The 16,572-nt window shown below is 42.7% G+C and overlaps 1 protein-coding gene across 4 annotated transcripts in view; it reads right to left on the bottom strand.

Annotated features, from left to right (window-relative positions):
• CACNA1B (calcium voltage-gated channel subunit alpha1 B) overlaps positions 1–16,572 on the bottom strand; it is a 195,677-nt gene that overhangs the window by 134,624 nt on the left and 44,481 nt on the right. For all 4 annotated transcript variants that reach the window (XM_077851631.1, XM_077851627.1, XM_077851628.1 and 1 more), the window contains exon 7: positions 1,501–1,604. In XM_077851631.1, the coding sequence (XP_077707757.1) occupies positions 1,501–1,604 (104 nt within the window). The remainder of the gene's footprint in view (positions 1–1,500; positions 1,605–16,572) is intronic.

Below are 16,572 nucleotides of genomic sequence, written 5' to 3'. Positions count from 1 at the left end.
AGCTGAGACTAATTGGGAAAACCATCCCACATCACCCCATCCTCAGAGGCCAGGATGCTCACAGGTGGGAAGAGGCTGGGAAGCCACAAAGTTCATGGCCCTGCTCAGTGAGGAGCCACCCAGCCTCAACCCCTCAGTCCTTTCTGCACATTCTTCAGGGTAAGCCGCACAAAGCCACCCCAAGCAGGCTGCTCTCCCAGCTCACCATGAACCCACTCATGTTCCTACCACCTCCCCACTGTGCACTGTCCTCAGCACAGAGCCCACGCTCCACACAAGACTGCCGTCTGCCAGCCCCAGCACCCTCTCCCCTCCACACCTTCTGGTTCCAGCTCTAAGCACCCTTGCAGCACACATTGTGTCCTTCTGGGTAGCCCAAAGCCTCTACTCCAGCTCTTCTCTGCCTGGGACACCCTTTCCCCTCCTTTGCTACATTCACTGCTGGTCTCCCTTTGGGTCTCAATGTAAATGCCCTTTCCTGAGCATTATCTGAGTCCCAGGCCTCCTCTGGATTCCCTGTGCAGCTCAAATCATGCAATTCCATCAGACGAGAAGTTCTATATGCATCCACTGGGCTGTGGGTTTGCCTGTCCCTATGGAGGTGCTCGGAAAGACATGCCAGTGACATACCACTTACAGGACAGGATGGAGGCTAAGGACACATTCCAGAGTCAAAGCAAGCAGGCCTTGGCCTCCAACCATTGTCCTCTCAATGGCTGTTCCTTTCTAGGCCCCGTGGATCTACCAGGCTCTCCCCGAGCCTACCTCAGAAGCCCTGGACCTGAGCAGGAATCTTCAGGGTGGGCAGGATGGAGATGTTCTTCTCCAGCCTTACAGGGAGTATGATACCAAGGTGGTGACAGAGCACAGACCAAGCCTTCCCTACACAGCTTCCCCAGACTGGTGGAAGTGGGGGAATCCCCAAACACCAGCCCCATGTGCCCCTAAGCACCAGCATGTCTGTAGTCAGTGGCCCCACTGTGAGGTCAGGAACCACCTCCCTTCAGGAAGGAATCCCAACCCCTCACCCTCTCTGGTTCTCTCCTGTAGGAGCTCAGCACAGAAAGGTATCTGGAGAGGAGGAGCAAGCCAGGGGCCAAAGCTAGGGTGGGGATCCCAGTGACCACTATAGACAGGATATAGGGCTGCTCCTCACTCTCCACTCTACCAGGGAAGATCCTCTAGGCACCAGGGCTGCCAGCAAACCCCACCATGGACCCCAGTGAGATCCAGGAGCAGCCCCTCCACCATCATCAGGGGCCAAGGTGAAGGCCAAGGGTGAGATGGAGGTAAGGAGGCCAAGAGAGAGTCAGCATAGTAGCACAGAGGAAAGGCTGGCCAGAGCTCAGGATAGTGGGAGTGGCCACCACAAAGGGTGGCCATGAGGCCAGGCCAGGCCCCGACATCACACATGCCCATGTCTGACTCTACCACCTGTCCCCTTAGCCTGAGAACACAGAGGGGCAGGCAGGCAGCACACAAGCCCACAGGGCCTCTTACCCTGAGAGCACACCCAGCACCAGGTTGAGCATGAAGAAGGAGCCAATGATGATGAGAGGGATGAAGTAGAGCCAGTTCCAAGTGTTGCCAGCTGCATCATTTGTCTGCAAGCAAAAAGGAGATGAGGAAAAACAGGTGGACAAGACACATAGCCTGGGCTATAGATGTGCCCTTGACCCCTCCTCAAACACTTGGCAGGGCCTAGGCAGGGAGAATTCAGATATTGGGGGGTCCAGGTAGGGCCCACATGAAATCTGCCTACCCTTGCCCCACAGAGCTTTCTTTGGAGATGTCTTGGAGCTCTCAAAGAACCAAGGACAATTAGCACTCCTGGTCACTGCCCAACAAAGCTAAAAAGCTAAGGAATTGTTCCAGGGAGCCAAAGACTTCCAAGATACCTGGAAGGCTGCATGCCTGGCCTCCGCTTAGATACCTTCCTCATTCTTCCCAGGCTACTGGACATACCAGTTAGCTCTAAAGACATTTCTCTTGAATGGGGCCCACAGGCCCCAGGCCCAAATCTAATCTGTCTATAGTAGCTTCCATAGCTCAGAGGCAGTGAGCCCTATGCCATATGTCCCCCATATCAAGAGCAAGCCTACAAGTTCCCCAGGAACAGTTCTTACCATGTGCCTGGCTTAAGCTAGAAGCCAGCACTCATGTATGATCCAAAAACAGAATGCAAGGAAGGGCATCTCCCAGATCTTTTGACTTTTATATAGCCTGGGTCTCATGATATGATACCAAGTGTCCAATTTTTAACTGAAACTCATTTGCTATTCCAAGAACCAGGAAAACCACAAACTGAATGAAAAAAGATAATCAATAGATGCCATGATGGTTAATTTTATGTGTCAACTTGACTGGGCCATGGGGTCTCCAGATATTTGGTCAAATATTATTCTGGGTGGTTCTGTAAATGTGTTTTTAGAAGAGATTAGCATCTTAATTGATAGAGTAAAGCAGATTGCCTTCCATAAGGTGGTAGACCTCATTCAATCAGTTGAAAGTCTGAAGAGACAAAAAAACAAAAAACAAAAAAACAACTCCCCTCCGAGTAAAAGGAAATTCTCTAGTAGACTGCCTTCAGACTTCATCTGTACCATTGGCTCTGTTGGGTCTCCACCTGCTGGCTTTCAGACTGGCACCATAACACCATCTCTCCCAGGTCTTGAACCTGCCAGCCTGAACTGCAGATTTAGATTTACCAACCTCCATAATCACAAGAGCCAATTTCTATTAATCAATTGGTCAGTCTCTCTCTTCATACATATCTATGTATGCACACATACATATATACACATCTTACTGGTTCTGTATTTCTGGAGAACCCCGACTGGTGCATATTGCCAACACTAAGATGACAGAGATGAGAAAAGTATCAGACAAAGACTTTAAAGCAGCTATTATAAAAATGCTTTAAAGAGCAATTATGTACACAGTTGAAACACACTCAAAAATAGAAAGTCTCAACAAAGAAATAGTATCAGCAGACAAGTAGAAGATATAAAGAAGAACCAAATGGAAAACTTAGAACTGAAAACCACAATAATCAAAATAAAAATCTAAATGGAAAGGCACAGCATCAGAATGGAGGAGAAGGGGGAAAAAATCAGTCAACAGTAAAAGGGAACAAGAGCAGTTACCTAGTCTGATAAGCAGAGAGAAACTGGATTTAAAAACAAAAACAAACAAGAAAATCTCAACAACCTGTGGGACTATTAACAAAAGATCTAACATTCATGTCCTCAGAATAGCAGAATACAGGACAAAGAGAAGGCTGAAAAATACTCACAGACCTAAAGACAAGAACAATAACTAGAAAACTCCTAAAAAGAAAATACAGAAGTGAAGCTTCATGACTTTGGATTAGGTAATGAATTCTTAGCTATAACAGCAAAAGCACAATGGAGAAAATAAAAATAGAAATATGAGGGCAGCCCAGGTGGCTCAGTGGTTTAGCACCGCCTTCAGCCCAGGGCCTGATCCTGGAGATGTGGGATCGAGTCCCACATTGGGCTCCCTGCATGGAGTCTGCTTCTCCCTCTGCCTGTGTCTCTGCCTCTCTCTCTCTCTCTGTCCCTCTCTCTGTCTATGAATAAATAAATAAAATCTTTTAAAAAATAGAAATATGAGACTTCATCAATATAAAAATCATTTGTGTCACTTCAAGTGACACTATCAAGAAAGTGAAAGGATAACCCACAGAATATGACACAATATTTACACATCATATATCAGATAAGGGTCTAGCAGCATAATATAGAGAGAAAAATTACAAATCAATAAAAAAATGACAAATTAACCAATTTTAAAATGGGAAGAGAATCTGAATATACATTTCTCCAAAGAAGACATATAAGTGGTGCAATAAGCACATAAAAGATGCTCAATATCATAAGTCATTAGAGAAAATGCAAATCAAAGCCAAAATGAAACACCACTTCACTTCATGGTTGTTTGGTTAAATTTAAAATTAAATTTTAAGGACAGCCCGGTGGCTCAGTGGTTTAGTGGTGCCTTCAGCCCAGGGCCTGATCCTGGAGACCCAGGATCGAGTCCCACGTCGGGCTCCCTGCATGGAGCCTACTTCTCCCTCTGCCTGTGTCTCTGCCTCTCTCTCTCTCTCTCTCTCTCTCTCTCTCTCTGTGTGTGTGTGTGTGTGTCTCATGAATGAATAAATAAAATCTTTTTTAAAAAAATAAATTTTAACAGGAAACAACAGGTGCTGTTGATGACGTTGAATAAAAGGAGCACTCATGCGCTGTTGGTAGGAACGCAAACTGGTGCAGCCACTGTGGGAAAGAGCATGGAGGTTCCTCAAAAAGTTAAAAATAGAACTACCCTACAATCCAGCAATTGCACTACTAGGTATTTACCCCCAAAATACAAGAACACTAATCCAAAGGGATACATGCACTCCAATGTCTATAGCAGCAGTATTTAAAATAGCCAAGATATGGAAACAGCCCAAGTGTCCACTGATGGATGAATGATAAAGATTATACACATGCAACGCACACACACATACACACACACAATGGAATACTATCCAGCCATAAAAAAGAATAAAATCTCTCCATTTGCAACCACACAGATAGAGAGTATTAAGCTAAGTGAAATAAGCCAGTCCAAGAAGACAAATACCATATTATTTCATCCGTATGTAGAATTTAAAAAAAAAAACAAAAAAACAAATGAGCAAATTAAAAAAAAAAAAGAAACAGAAAGACAAACCAGGAAACATACTCTTAACTTACTATATTGTACACCTGAAACTAATAAAACACTGTAAAGAAAATAATAGAAATCACTTATATCATGAATGAATAAATGGATGTTTTAAAATTAAATTTTAATTTTACTAGGATGCTTAAAATTAAAAAGACAGATGATAACAAGTGTTGATGAGACCGTGGAGGATTTAGAGTGCTTGTGCACTCCTGGTAGGATATAGGGTGCTGCAGCCACTGTGGAAATCAGTCTGGCAGCTCCTCAAAAGGTTACACACAAAGTTACCATATGATCTAGCAATTCTATTCCTAGGCATATACCTAAGGGAACTAAAAACATATTCCACACAAAAACTTGTACATATTGGTTCATAGTAACATGATTCATAATGTAAAAAAGTTGAAACAACCTAAATTTTCATCAGGGCATATCTGCTTAATGAAATCATATTTGATAATCAAAGCAATGAGATACTGATACTTGCTACAACATGGATGGACCTTAGAAACACAAAAGTCCACATATTATATGATTCCATTTATAGGAAATGTCTGGAATAGACTAATAGAGACAGAAATGTATTAGTGGTTACCAAGGGCTAGTGGATGGAAGAATGAGGAATGACTGCTAATGGACACAGGGTTTCTTTTTTGCTTGACAAAAATCTTCAAAAATTAGATAATGCTGATGGCCACACACCCCTGTGAACATACAAGAGTCATTAACTTTATACTTTAAAGTGGTGAATTTTATGGTATATGACTTATATCTCAACAAAAGTGGTATTTGAAAAGAAATCCATGAAAGAAATCTCTAGACTTAGATTGCATAATTTGTACCAATGGTACCAAAATGTATCAATTCTCTGCAAAAGAAATAATACCACTTACATAAATCTCTTCCAGAAAATGGAAGAGATAGAATTACTTCCTAATTCATTCCTAAATCTTATATTGCCCTCATACCAATACCAAACAAAGACAATTCAAAAAAGGTGGAAATTACAGACCAAAAGACCTCATGAATATAGATACCAGAATCCTTAATGAAATATTAACAAATAGAATTAAGGAAAATATAAAGATAATTATACATGATGACTAGATGGAGTTTATTCCTGTTTACGCTCAAGCTGTTTCAAAATTCAAAAGTCAATCAATATAATCCACCATATTACAGGCTAAAGAAAAAAATCACATTATCATATGCAGAAAAAGTATTTTACAAAATTCAATACCCATGCATGATAGAACCCCTCAGAAAAGTAGGAATAGGGGAACTGCCTCAGTATGATAAAGGGCATCTACAAAAAAAAAAAAAAAACAGAAAAACTTACAGTTAATTTTACACTTAACAGTTAAAAACTGAATGCTTTTTCCCTAGGATTAGGAGCAGAGAAATATGTCTGCTCTCCCCATTCTTATTCAACATAATGGTAGAAGTTTTGGCCAGTGCAATAAGGCACAAAAAGGAACTAGAAGGCATACAAATGTATGCAGGACTTGTATGCTGAGAACTACAAAATGCTGATTAGAGAAATCAAATATAATCTACAAAAATGGAGAGCTATACCATGCTCATGGATTGGAAGACCCAACATTGTAAAGATGTCAATTCTCCAAAATAGAATAAAACAGGAAAGATCAGTCTACCTGCTTTAAAAGATTTACTCTACAGCACAGCTACAATAATGAAGGTTGCATAGTATTGGTAGAGAGGGACACATAGATCATTGGAACAAAGCAGACCCACACAGGGCATCTACCTGGCTAAGTCAGTGGAGCATGCAACTCCTGGTCTCACGATTTTGAGCTCAAGCCCCACGTTGGATGTAGAGCTTGCTTTCAAAAGGAAAGAAAAAGAAAGAAACAGACCCACACGAAATACACCCAATTATTTTGGCAGAGGTGCAAAAGCAAGTCAATGGATGAAACATAGCCTTTTCAACAAGGGGTGCTAGAGGAACTGGACATTCATAAGTTCAAAAAAAGTGAAGGAGGGTCCGCCCCGGTGGCCCAGCAGTTTAGCGCTGCCTGCAGCCCAGGGCATGATCCTGGAGACCCTAGATCGAGTCCCACGTCAGGCTCTCTGCATGGGGCCTGCTTCTCCCTCTGCCTGTGTCTCTGCCTCTCTCTCTCTCTCTGTCTCTATGAATGAATAAATAAAATCTTAAAAAAAAAAAGTGAAGGAAGGGAAGAAGGTAGGGAAAGGGGGAAGAGAAAAAGAGAGAATCTAACCAAACCTACCACCCTACCACTTTATACAAAAATTAACTCAAAATGGATCATGGACTTGCATATAAAATCTTAAAAAAAAAAAAAAAAAAAAAGCAAGAGAAAATCTTCAGAATTTAGGACTACGCAAAGAGTTCTTAGACTTGACCACAAAAGGCCAATCCAAAAAGGCAAAAATTGATAAATTGGACTCTATCGAAATTTAAAATGCTTGCTCTGTTAAAAAAAAAAAAAAAAAGGCTTGTTCTGTGAAAGATCAGGTGAAGGGTATAAGTCAAGTCCATGGAGTCAATGACTAGGAGAAATATTTGCAAAACATATCTGAAAGAGAACTAGTTTCTATAATATATAAAAACTCCACAGCAAAATAACAATCCCAACAGCGGAGGAGGCAAGATGGCAAAAGAGTAGGTAGGGGTCCTCCATTCATCGGGTCCCACAGACTTGCCTAGATAACCTTCAAGACACCCTGACCACCTATGAATTCAACCTGAGGCATAAAGAGAGATGAGCTGGGATGCTACAGAGAGGAAAGGATCGCTTCTGATAAGGCAGGAAAGCCAAGAAGAAAGTAGGGGAGGGGAGCCGCGGGGAGCCGGGCAAACCGGCAGGAAAGCCAAGCTGCAGACAAGTGGGAACTTTAAAAATCCACGCCTGAGTCTTCCCTGACTGGAAAGTGCTCAGCAGGGACATGGGGCAGGCAGAATCGCAGGAGGGGCAGTCGAGCCGCAAGATTCCCAGAGACACAGTCAGACTAGGGGCCCCCCGGGGGGAGCTCAGCGCCAACCGCGGTCAGATCCCGGTAAAGGGCTGGAGCGCCGCAGCCCTCGGGGGCACGTGGTGTGGGAGAGGCCAGCGGCTGCTCGGGTGCTCGGGTGCTCGGGTGCTCGGGTGCTCGGGTGCTCGGCTGCTCGGCTGCTCGGCTGCTCGGCTGCTCGGCTGCTGCGGAGCTCCCCAGCCCCTAGAGCCGGGCAACGGATGGAGGCGGCCGTCCTCTGTTCCCTGTGGGAGGGGTAGGCCCCAGGAGCGCAGGTCCAGCGGCGCAGGGCCCTGGATCCGAGGGCACCAAAGTGGACAGAGCCGGCTGCCCTCCGCTGCCCTCCGCTGCCCTCAGGAGAGCCGACCCGGGGGGCACAGCACGGCGAGAACTCTCCTGCCGCTCATCTGTGCAGATCCGCGCACGCGCGCCTGCCCCGGGGGCACCTAGGCCAGCGCGCACCGGGAGACCGCGCTCTGGCGCTCCCAGGGAGCTCTTGGCTCCGGAGCTGGAGATCTGGACGCCGCCATTTTTTTTGTTTTTTCTTTCTTTTTTCCACCGTTCAGGGCCGCCGGGGAACAAAGGCCTCCCGGAGTAAACTGCTCCCACCGAGCCCGGCACCTAGTAGGGGCGGGGCAGCTCTGCCAGGTGCACACACCTGCGAGTCAGCGCAGCAGGCCCCTCCCCCAGAAGCCCAGCTGGAAGGACGGGGAAGAGCAAGTCTACTGACCAAGCAGCACTGGCAAGCTCCAGGACTCACGGAATAGTATACAGAACTAGAGGTTTTGTTCATTACAATTCATTTATTTTAAGGTTAAAATTTTCTAATTTTTTTTTCTCTTTTCCTGCCTTAACTACTATATTTTACCAACTCTTCATTTTTAACCTTTTTCCTTTTTGGCTTTAATATTTCTACAATTACATGTCTTAGGTATATTCTTCATTTTTAGATTCCCTTCAACATACTCAATTTAATTTTGGTAGATACATGAGTCATGAGTTTTTGTTTTTTGTGTTTCTTTTTTTCTGTCTCATTTTGTTTTACTTGGTGGAAGTTAGTACCTTTTAACACACAGACCACAATACACCCAGAACCAAGTGGAACACTGTGTTGGTTCATTCTGTGAAACTATATTCTCTCTTCCTTCCCATTCTGCCCCCCCTCTTTTATCTTGTTTATGCTCTTGTGGTCAATGTTGGGGCTTTATATAAGTTTTACTGCTTTATCTAAATTTGGAAATGAGCATTTTCTAACATACAGAACAAAATACACTCAGAACCAAGAGGATCACCCTCTAGGTTCCCTTGGGGAGACTATATTCTCTCTCCACCACCACTTCCTCAGCACCCCCTTTTTTCCTTTGTTTTTTGTTTTTGTTTTTTAAAAAAAATTTTAAAGATTATTTATTTATTTATTCATGAGAGAGAGAGAGAGAGAGAGAGAGAGAGGCAGAGACACAGGTAGAGGGAGAAGCAGGCTCCATGCAAGGAGCCTGATGCAAGGCTCAATCCCGGGTCTCGATCTCCAGGATCACACCCTGGGCCAAAGGCAAGCGCTGAACGGCTGAGCCATCCAGGGATCCCCCTATTTTGTTTTAAAATTTATCACTATAGTAGTCCTTTTGTTTTATTTTGTTCTGTTCTTCTTTTTCTTTTACTTTCTGGTCTTTGACCTCTTTGGAATCATCTAGGGTGTATTTTACTTAGGTCGTAGTTGATATTTTTGACTCTGCATGCTCATACAGCCACTCTACACTGACAAAATGACTAGAAGGAAGAATTCACCACAAAAGAAAGAACAGGAAGTAATACTCTCTGCCACAGAATTACTGGACGTGGATTTAAATATCATGTCAGAGATACAATTCAGAAGTACAATTATAAAATTACGGGTGGCTCTGGAAAAAGGCATAAAGGACTCTAGAGATTCTCTTACTGCAGAATTGAGATCTAATCAGGCTGAAATTAAAAATATTTTAACTGAGATGCAGTCTATACTGTATGCTCTGACTGCTAGGGTTAATGAAGTGGAAGAGAGAGTGAGTGACACAGAAGAGAAGTTGATGGAAAGGAAGGAAGCTGAGGAAAAAAGAGAAAAACAAAACAAGAGCCCACGAGTAAAGGCTTCAGGAAATAAAGGAAAGCTCGTGAGGGAAGAATATTCATCTTATTGGAATCTCAGAAAAGGCATATATATATATAGAGAGAGAGAGAGAGCGAGGACCACAAGTATATTTGAACAAATCATAGCTGAGATCTTCCCTAATCTGAGGAAGGAAACAGGCATTTGGATCCAAGAGATGGAGAGGAACCCCCTCCCCAGAAAAGTCAACAAAAACCATTCAACACCTCAGTATTTAATAGTGAAACTTGCAAATTTCAAATATAAAGAGAAAATTCTTAAAGCAGCTTAAGACAAGAGATTTTTAACTTACATGGGGAGAAATATCAGATTAACAGCAGACATCTCCACAGAGACCTGGCAGGCCAGAAAGAGCTGCCATGATACACTCAAGGTACTAAATGAGAAGACCATGCAGCCAAGAATACTTTATCCAGCAAGGCTGTCATTCAGAATAGAAGAAGAGATAAAGAGGTGCCACAGTGTGCAGAAACTGAAAGAATATGTGACCACCAAACCAGGTCTGCAAGAAATACTAAGGGGGACCCTGTAAAAGAAAGAAGAAACCCAAAGAAACAATCCACAAAAACAGGGACTGAATAGGTATTATGATGACATTAAACTCATCTCTTTCAATAGTTACTTGGAACATGAATGGGCTAAATGATCCCATCAAAAGATGCAGGGTAACAGACTGCATAAAAAAGCAAGACCCCCCCCCCAAAAAAAAGCAAGACCCATCTATATGCTGTCTACAAGAGATTCATTTTAGACCTAAGGACACCTCCAGCCTGAAGATGAAGGGGTGGGGAACAATTTACCATTCAAATGGTCCTCAAAAGAAACCTAGGGTAGCAGTCCTCATATCAGATAAAGTTTATCCCAAAGACTGTAGTAAGAGATGAAGAGGGACACTATATCATACTTAAAGGGTCTATCCAACAAGAAGACCTAACAATCATGAATATTTATGCCCCTAATGTGGGAGCTACCAGCTACCAAGTATATCAATCAACAACCAAAGTAAAGAGATACTTAGATAATAATACAGTAATAGTAGGAGACTTCAACATGGCACTTGCTGCAAATGACAGATATTCTAAGCAGAATATCACCAAAGAAACAAGGGCCTTGAATGATACACTGGACCAGATGGATTTCACAGATATATACAGAACTTTCCATCCAAATGCAATCGCATACACATTCTTCTCAAGCGCATATGGAACTTTCTCCAGAATAGACTACATACAGGGTCACAAATCAGGTCTCAACGAATACCAAAAGATTGGGACTGTACCATGCATATTTTCAAACCATAATGCTTTGAAACTAGAACTCAATCACAAGAAGAAATTTGGAGGAAACTCAAACACATGGAGGTTAAAGAGCATCCTACTAAAAGATGAATGGGTCAACCAGAAAATTAGAGAAGAATTAAAAATGTTCCTGGAAACTAATGAAAATTAAAATACAACCATTCAAAATCTTTGGGATACAGCAAAAGCAGTCCTAAGCAGGAAATACATCCCAATACAAGCCTCCCTCAAAAAATTGGAAAAAACTCAAATACACAAGCTAACCTCAAACCTAAAGTATCTGGAGAAAGAACAGCAAATAAAGCCTAAACCAAGCAGAAGAAAAGAGATAATAAACATTCGAGCAGAACTCAATGAAATAGAGACCAGAAGAACCGTAGAACATATCAACAAAACCAGGAGTTGGTTCTCTGAAAGAATTAATAAGATAGATAAACCATTAGCCAGCCTTATTAAAAAGAAAATTAAGAAAAGACTCAATTTAACAAAATCACAAAGGAAAGAGGAGAGATCACAACTAATATCAAGGAAATACAAATGATTTTAAAAACATTACGAACAGGTATATGTCAACAAATTAGGCAATCTAGAAGAAACGGATGCATTTCTGGAAATCTACAGATTACCAAAACTGAGACAGGAAGAAATAGAAAACCTGAACAGGCCAATAACCAGCAAGGAAATTGAAGCAGTCATCAAAAACCTCCCAAGACACAAAAGTCCAGGGCCAGATGGCTTCCCAGGGGAATTCTATCAAACATTTAAAGAAGAAATAATACCTATTCTACTAAAGCTGTTCCAAAGGATAGAAAGGGAGAGAATACTTCCAAACTCATTTTATGAGGCCAGCATTACCTTGATCCCAAAACCAGACAAAGACTTCCACCAAAAAGGAGAATTATAGACCAATATCCCTGATGAACACGAATGCAAAAAGCCTCACCAAGATACTAGCCAATAGGATCCAACACAACATTAAGAAGATTATTCAGGGATCCCTGGGTGGCTCAGTGGTTTAGCGCCTGCCTTTGGCCCAGAGCGTGATCCTGGAGTCCCGGGATTGAGTCCCACATCCGGGTCCCTGCATGGAGCCTGTTTCTCCCTCTCCCTGTGTCTCTCATGAATAAATAAATAAAATTTAAAAAAATATATTATTCACCATGACCAAGTGAGATTTGTCCCCAGGTGGTTCAACACTCATAAACAATCAATGTGATAGATCACATCAATAAGAGAAAAAACAAGAACCATATGATCTGCTCAATAGATGCAGAGAGAGCATTTGACAAAATATAGCATCCATTCCTGATCAAAACTCTTCAGAGTGTAGGGATAGAGGGAACATTCCTCAGCATCTTAAAAGCCATCTATGAAAATCCCACAGCAAATATCATTCTCAATGGGGAAAAACTGAGAGCTTTTCCCCCACTACAGGGATGTCCACCTTCACCACTATTATTTGACATAGTGCTAGAAGTCCTAGCCTCAGCAATCAGACAACAAAAAGAAATAAAAGGCATTCAAATTGACAAGTCAAACTCTCCCTCTTCGCCAATGAAATGATATTGTACATAGAAAACCCAAAAGAAAAAAAAAAAATAAATAAATAAATAAATAAATAAAAAAAAAAAGAAAACCCAAAAGAGTAGCACCTGGGTGGCTCAATGGTTGAGCATCTGCCTTTGGCTCAGGTCGTGATCCTGGGGTCCTGGGAACCTACAGGGTTCCAGGCATCAGGCTCCACAGGGAACCTACTTCTCCCTCTGCCTATATCTCTGCCTCTCTCTCGAATAAATACATAAATAAATAAAATCTTAAAAAAAAATAAAAAAGAACACCCAAAAGTCTCCACCACAAGATTGCTAGAACTCATACAGCAATTTAGCAATGTGGCAGGATACAAAATCAATGCACAGAAATCAGTGGCATTTCTATACACTAACAATGGGATAGAAGATAGAGAAATTAAGAAATCAATCCCATTTACAATTGCACCCAAAACCATAAGTTACCTAGGAATAAACATAACCAAAGAGATAAAGGATCTATACCCTAAAAACTACAGAACACTTCTGAAAGAAATTGAGGAAGACATAAAGAGATGGAAAAACATTCCACGCTCATGGATTGGAAGAATAAATATTGTGAAAATGTCTATACTACCCAGGGCAACTTACACATTCAATTCAATCCCTATCAAAATACCATGGACTTTCTTCATGGAGTTGGAACAAATAATCTTAAGATTTATATGGAATCAGAAAAGACCCTGAATAGCCAGAGGAATGCTGAAAAAGAAAACCAAAGCCTGGTGCATCACAATGCCGGATTTCAAGCTGTATTACAAAGCTGTGATCATTAAGACAGTGTGGGCCTGGCACAAAAACAGACACCTAAATCAATGGAACAGAACAGAGAACCCAGAAATGGACCCTCCGCTCTATGGTCAACTAATATTTGACAAGGCCAGAAAGACTATCCACTAGAAAAAGGACAGTCTCTTCATTAAATGGTGCTGGGAAGTTGGGCAGCCAAATGCAGAAGAATGAAACTGGACCAGTCTCTTACACCAGACACAAAGATAAACTCAAAACGGCTTAAAGATCTAAATGTAAGACAAGAATCCATCAAAATCCTAGAAGAGAACACAGGCAACAACCTTTTTGAACTTGGCCACAGCAACTTATTGCAAGATACATCTATGAAGGCAAGGGAAACAAAAGCAAAAATGAATTATTGGGACTTAAGATACAAAGCTTCTGCACAGCAAAAGAAAACAGTCAACAAAACTAAAAGACAACCTGCAGAATGGGAGAAGATATTTGCAAATGCCACATCAGATAAGGGCTAGTATCCAAGATCTAGAAAAAGCTTATTAAACTCAACACCCAAGAAACAAACAATCCGATCATGAAATGGGCAGAAGACATGAACATACATTTCTCTAGAGAAGACATACACATGGCCAACAAGCACATGAAAACATGCTCCACATCACTTGCCATCAGGGAAATACAAATCAAAACCTCAATGAGATACCACCTCATACCAGTGAGAATGATGAAAATTAACAAGACAAGAAACAAAAAATGTTGGAGAGGATGTGGAGAAAGAGGAACCTCTTGCACTGTTGGTGGGAATGCAAACTGGTGCAGCCATTCTGGAAAACTGTGTGGAGGTTCCTCAAAGAGTTAAAAATAGAGCTATCCTATGACCCAGCAACTGCACTACTGGGTATTTACCTCAAAGATACAGATGCAGTGAAACACGGGAACACCTGCACCCCAATGTTCACAGCAGCAATGTCCACAATAGCCAAACTGTGGAAGGAGCCATGATGTCCTGGACAGATGAATGGGTAAGAAGACATGGTCTATATATACCATGGAATACAATGGAACTCAATGAACGTTAAGCAAACTGTAGAGTCCACCCACACCACAGAAGACTGCTAGGGATCAAGGGGAATCAACTGCTGACACACAGTAATCTGGGTGAATCCACAAAGAATCATGTGAGTGAAATGAAGTCAACACCAAAAAGTTACAGAGACTATGGTTTCATTTACGGGAACTCCTTGAAATTGCAGATATGGCCAAAAGATCAGTGATTAACAGGGATGGACGAGGTAAGAGAGAAGTGGGTGCGGCTACAGGAGGTTACGCAGGGATCCTGCTGGGATGGAAGGTTCCCTGTCTCCACTGTGCCCACACCAGCATTCTGGTGGTGATACTTCTGCAGGTTATCACCATGAGAGGACACAGGAGATCTCTTGACAGATTTCCTACAACTGCACATAAACCCTGAATTATCTCAAAGTTTAGGTTTACAAAAACAGCCAGTCCTCAAATCTCCCTGGCTTACCTGCCACTACCCCTCCCAGGAAACCCCGGGAAAGAGCTGACTCTCTCCGCTGCCCTCATTCCATCTCCTGCACGTTCCAAGGTCCTACCCCCATTGCTGACACTGCTCCTGTCAAGTTTAGCAGCATCTTTCTCGACCTCTCAGAGACACCTGATCCTGGTTGATCGCTTTCTGAAAACTTTTTTCCTTAGCTCTGCTTCCAAGACAAGCTCATGGTATTGTTCTTACCCTGCCTCAACGGCTCCACCTTGGTCTTTCTGCCAGCTCCTTTTTTCCTGCTCAGCTTCTGAACGCTAGAACTTCCCTCCACAGCCAAGTGGGAGAGGGCTCAGTCTTTGGCCTCCTTTGCTTCTCTTTCTACAGCCCTTACTGGGCCAATCATCTCCCATAATGTGGAACACCATCCATGACCTCAGGCAGACACTCTCAGCCCTACCGTCTCCTCTCCGCTATGTCACCGCATACTTAGCGTGAAAATAGTTCTCTGAAACATTATGCAGCCAAAGCAGGGTCCTTGAGCTCTACTACTCATCCAATGAAACAAAACTGAGCAAATATCTCACTCCCAAGTCTCCCTTCTCAAGAAAAGACACCACCTCTCCTAGTCGCTGAAGTCACATCTTCTTTGGCTCTTCCTTTTCTCACATTGCACATTCAGTTGATGAACAAGCCCTACCTATGCTAACTGTAAAACACAGCCTTGGAACCTACACATCTGAACACCACTTCTTCACATCTTTATGTAACCAGTTCAATGAACATATGCAAAGTCATATGTATGTATGTATGTATGTATGTTCTCATGAATATGTATGTTCTCATAAATACGTATATTCTCATGAATACATATGTTCTCATAGATACGTACGTTGTCATAAGCCTACTTATTTATCTTCTAATGTCCCTTTGAACGTATTCATGTCCCTGGATAAAAATTGAGATAAGTCTTATGACTTTTTTGATAACTCCTGAGTAACAGAAAGTTCTCCAATCACCTCAAGTAGAAAACACAGTCTCAATTCAGTAATTAAGTGTCCAGTCCCAGCTGGCAATAAAACTGTTTAACATGCTTCACGCTGAGAATCTGTACTCTTTGGGCTGGCCTGCCACAGCTGGCTGCTTTCATGGTGCGACGGAGGCGTGGCCCCTCTTTGCCCCTCCACGCCTAACACTGCTCCTTCTTCCCCAGCTTGCTGCTGGGTTACTGACCCCAACACAATCCAGGCCAGGAAGGGAGCGGAGGGGGACGGGCAAGTTCTCAGGGTGCTGCCCTGAGATAATCTTGTCTCTCTGGGCCTGACAGAAATTTCCTGCTGACTGGTCTCTCACAAGGCACTTCAGTGTATCTTCCAGGACCCCATTTGACTTCACTTACTTTTCAAAATACAGGCAAGCCATTTCTCCTTCAGTCACAGAAGGACTGAAGGAGAACTCCTTCACCCCCCACCACCAATTTTCTAGCAGTCTGTCCTGAACAGATGTTCTCTGCTAAGACTTCATCATTCCCCTGGTCAGAATTCAGAAGGGCTGCTGGCTGCCCAC

Source organism: Canis aureus, chromosome 16 (assembly GCF_053574225.1).
Source record: "Canis aureus isolate CA01 chromosome 16, VMU_Caureus_v.1.0, whole genome shotgun sequence".
In the NCBI taxonomy this organism is placed as follows: domain Eukaryota; kingdom Metazoa; phylum Chordata; class Mammalia; order Carnivora; family Canidae; genus Canis; species Canis aureus.
The sequence above is the reverse complement of the archived record's forward strand: the minus strand, read 5'-3'. Positions and strand labels throughout refer to the sequence as shown.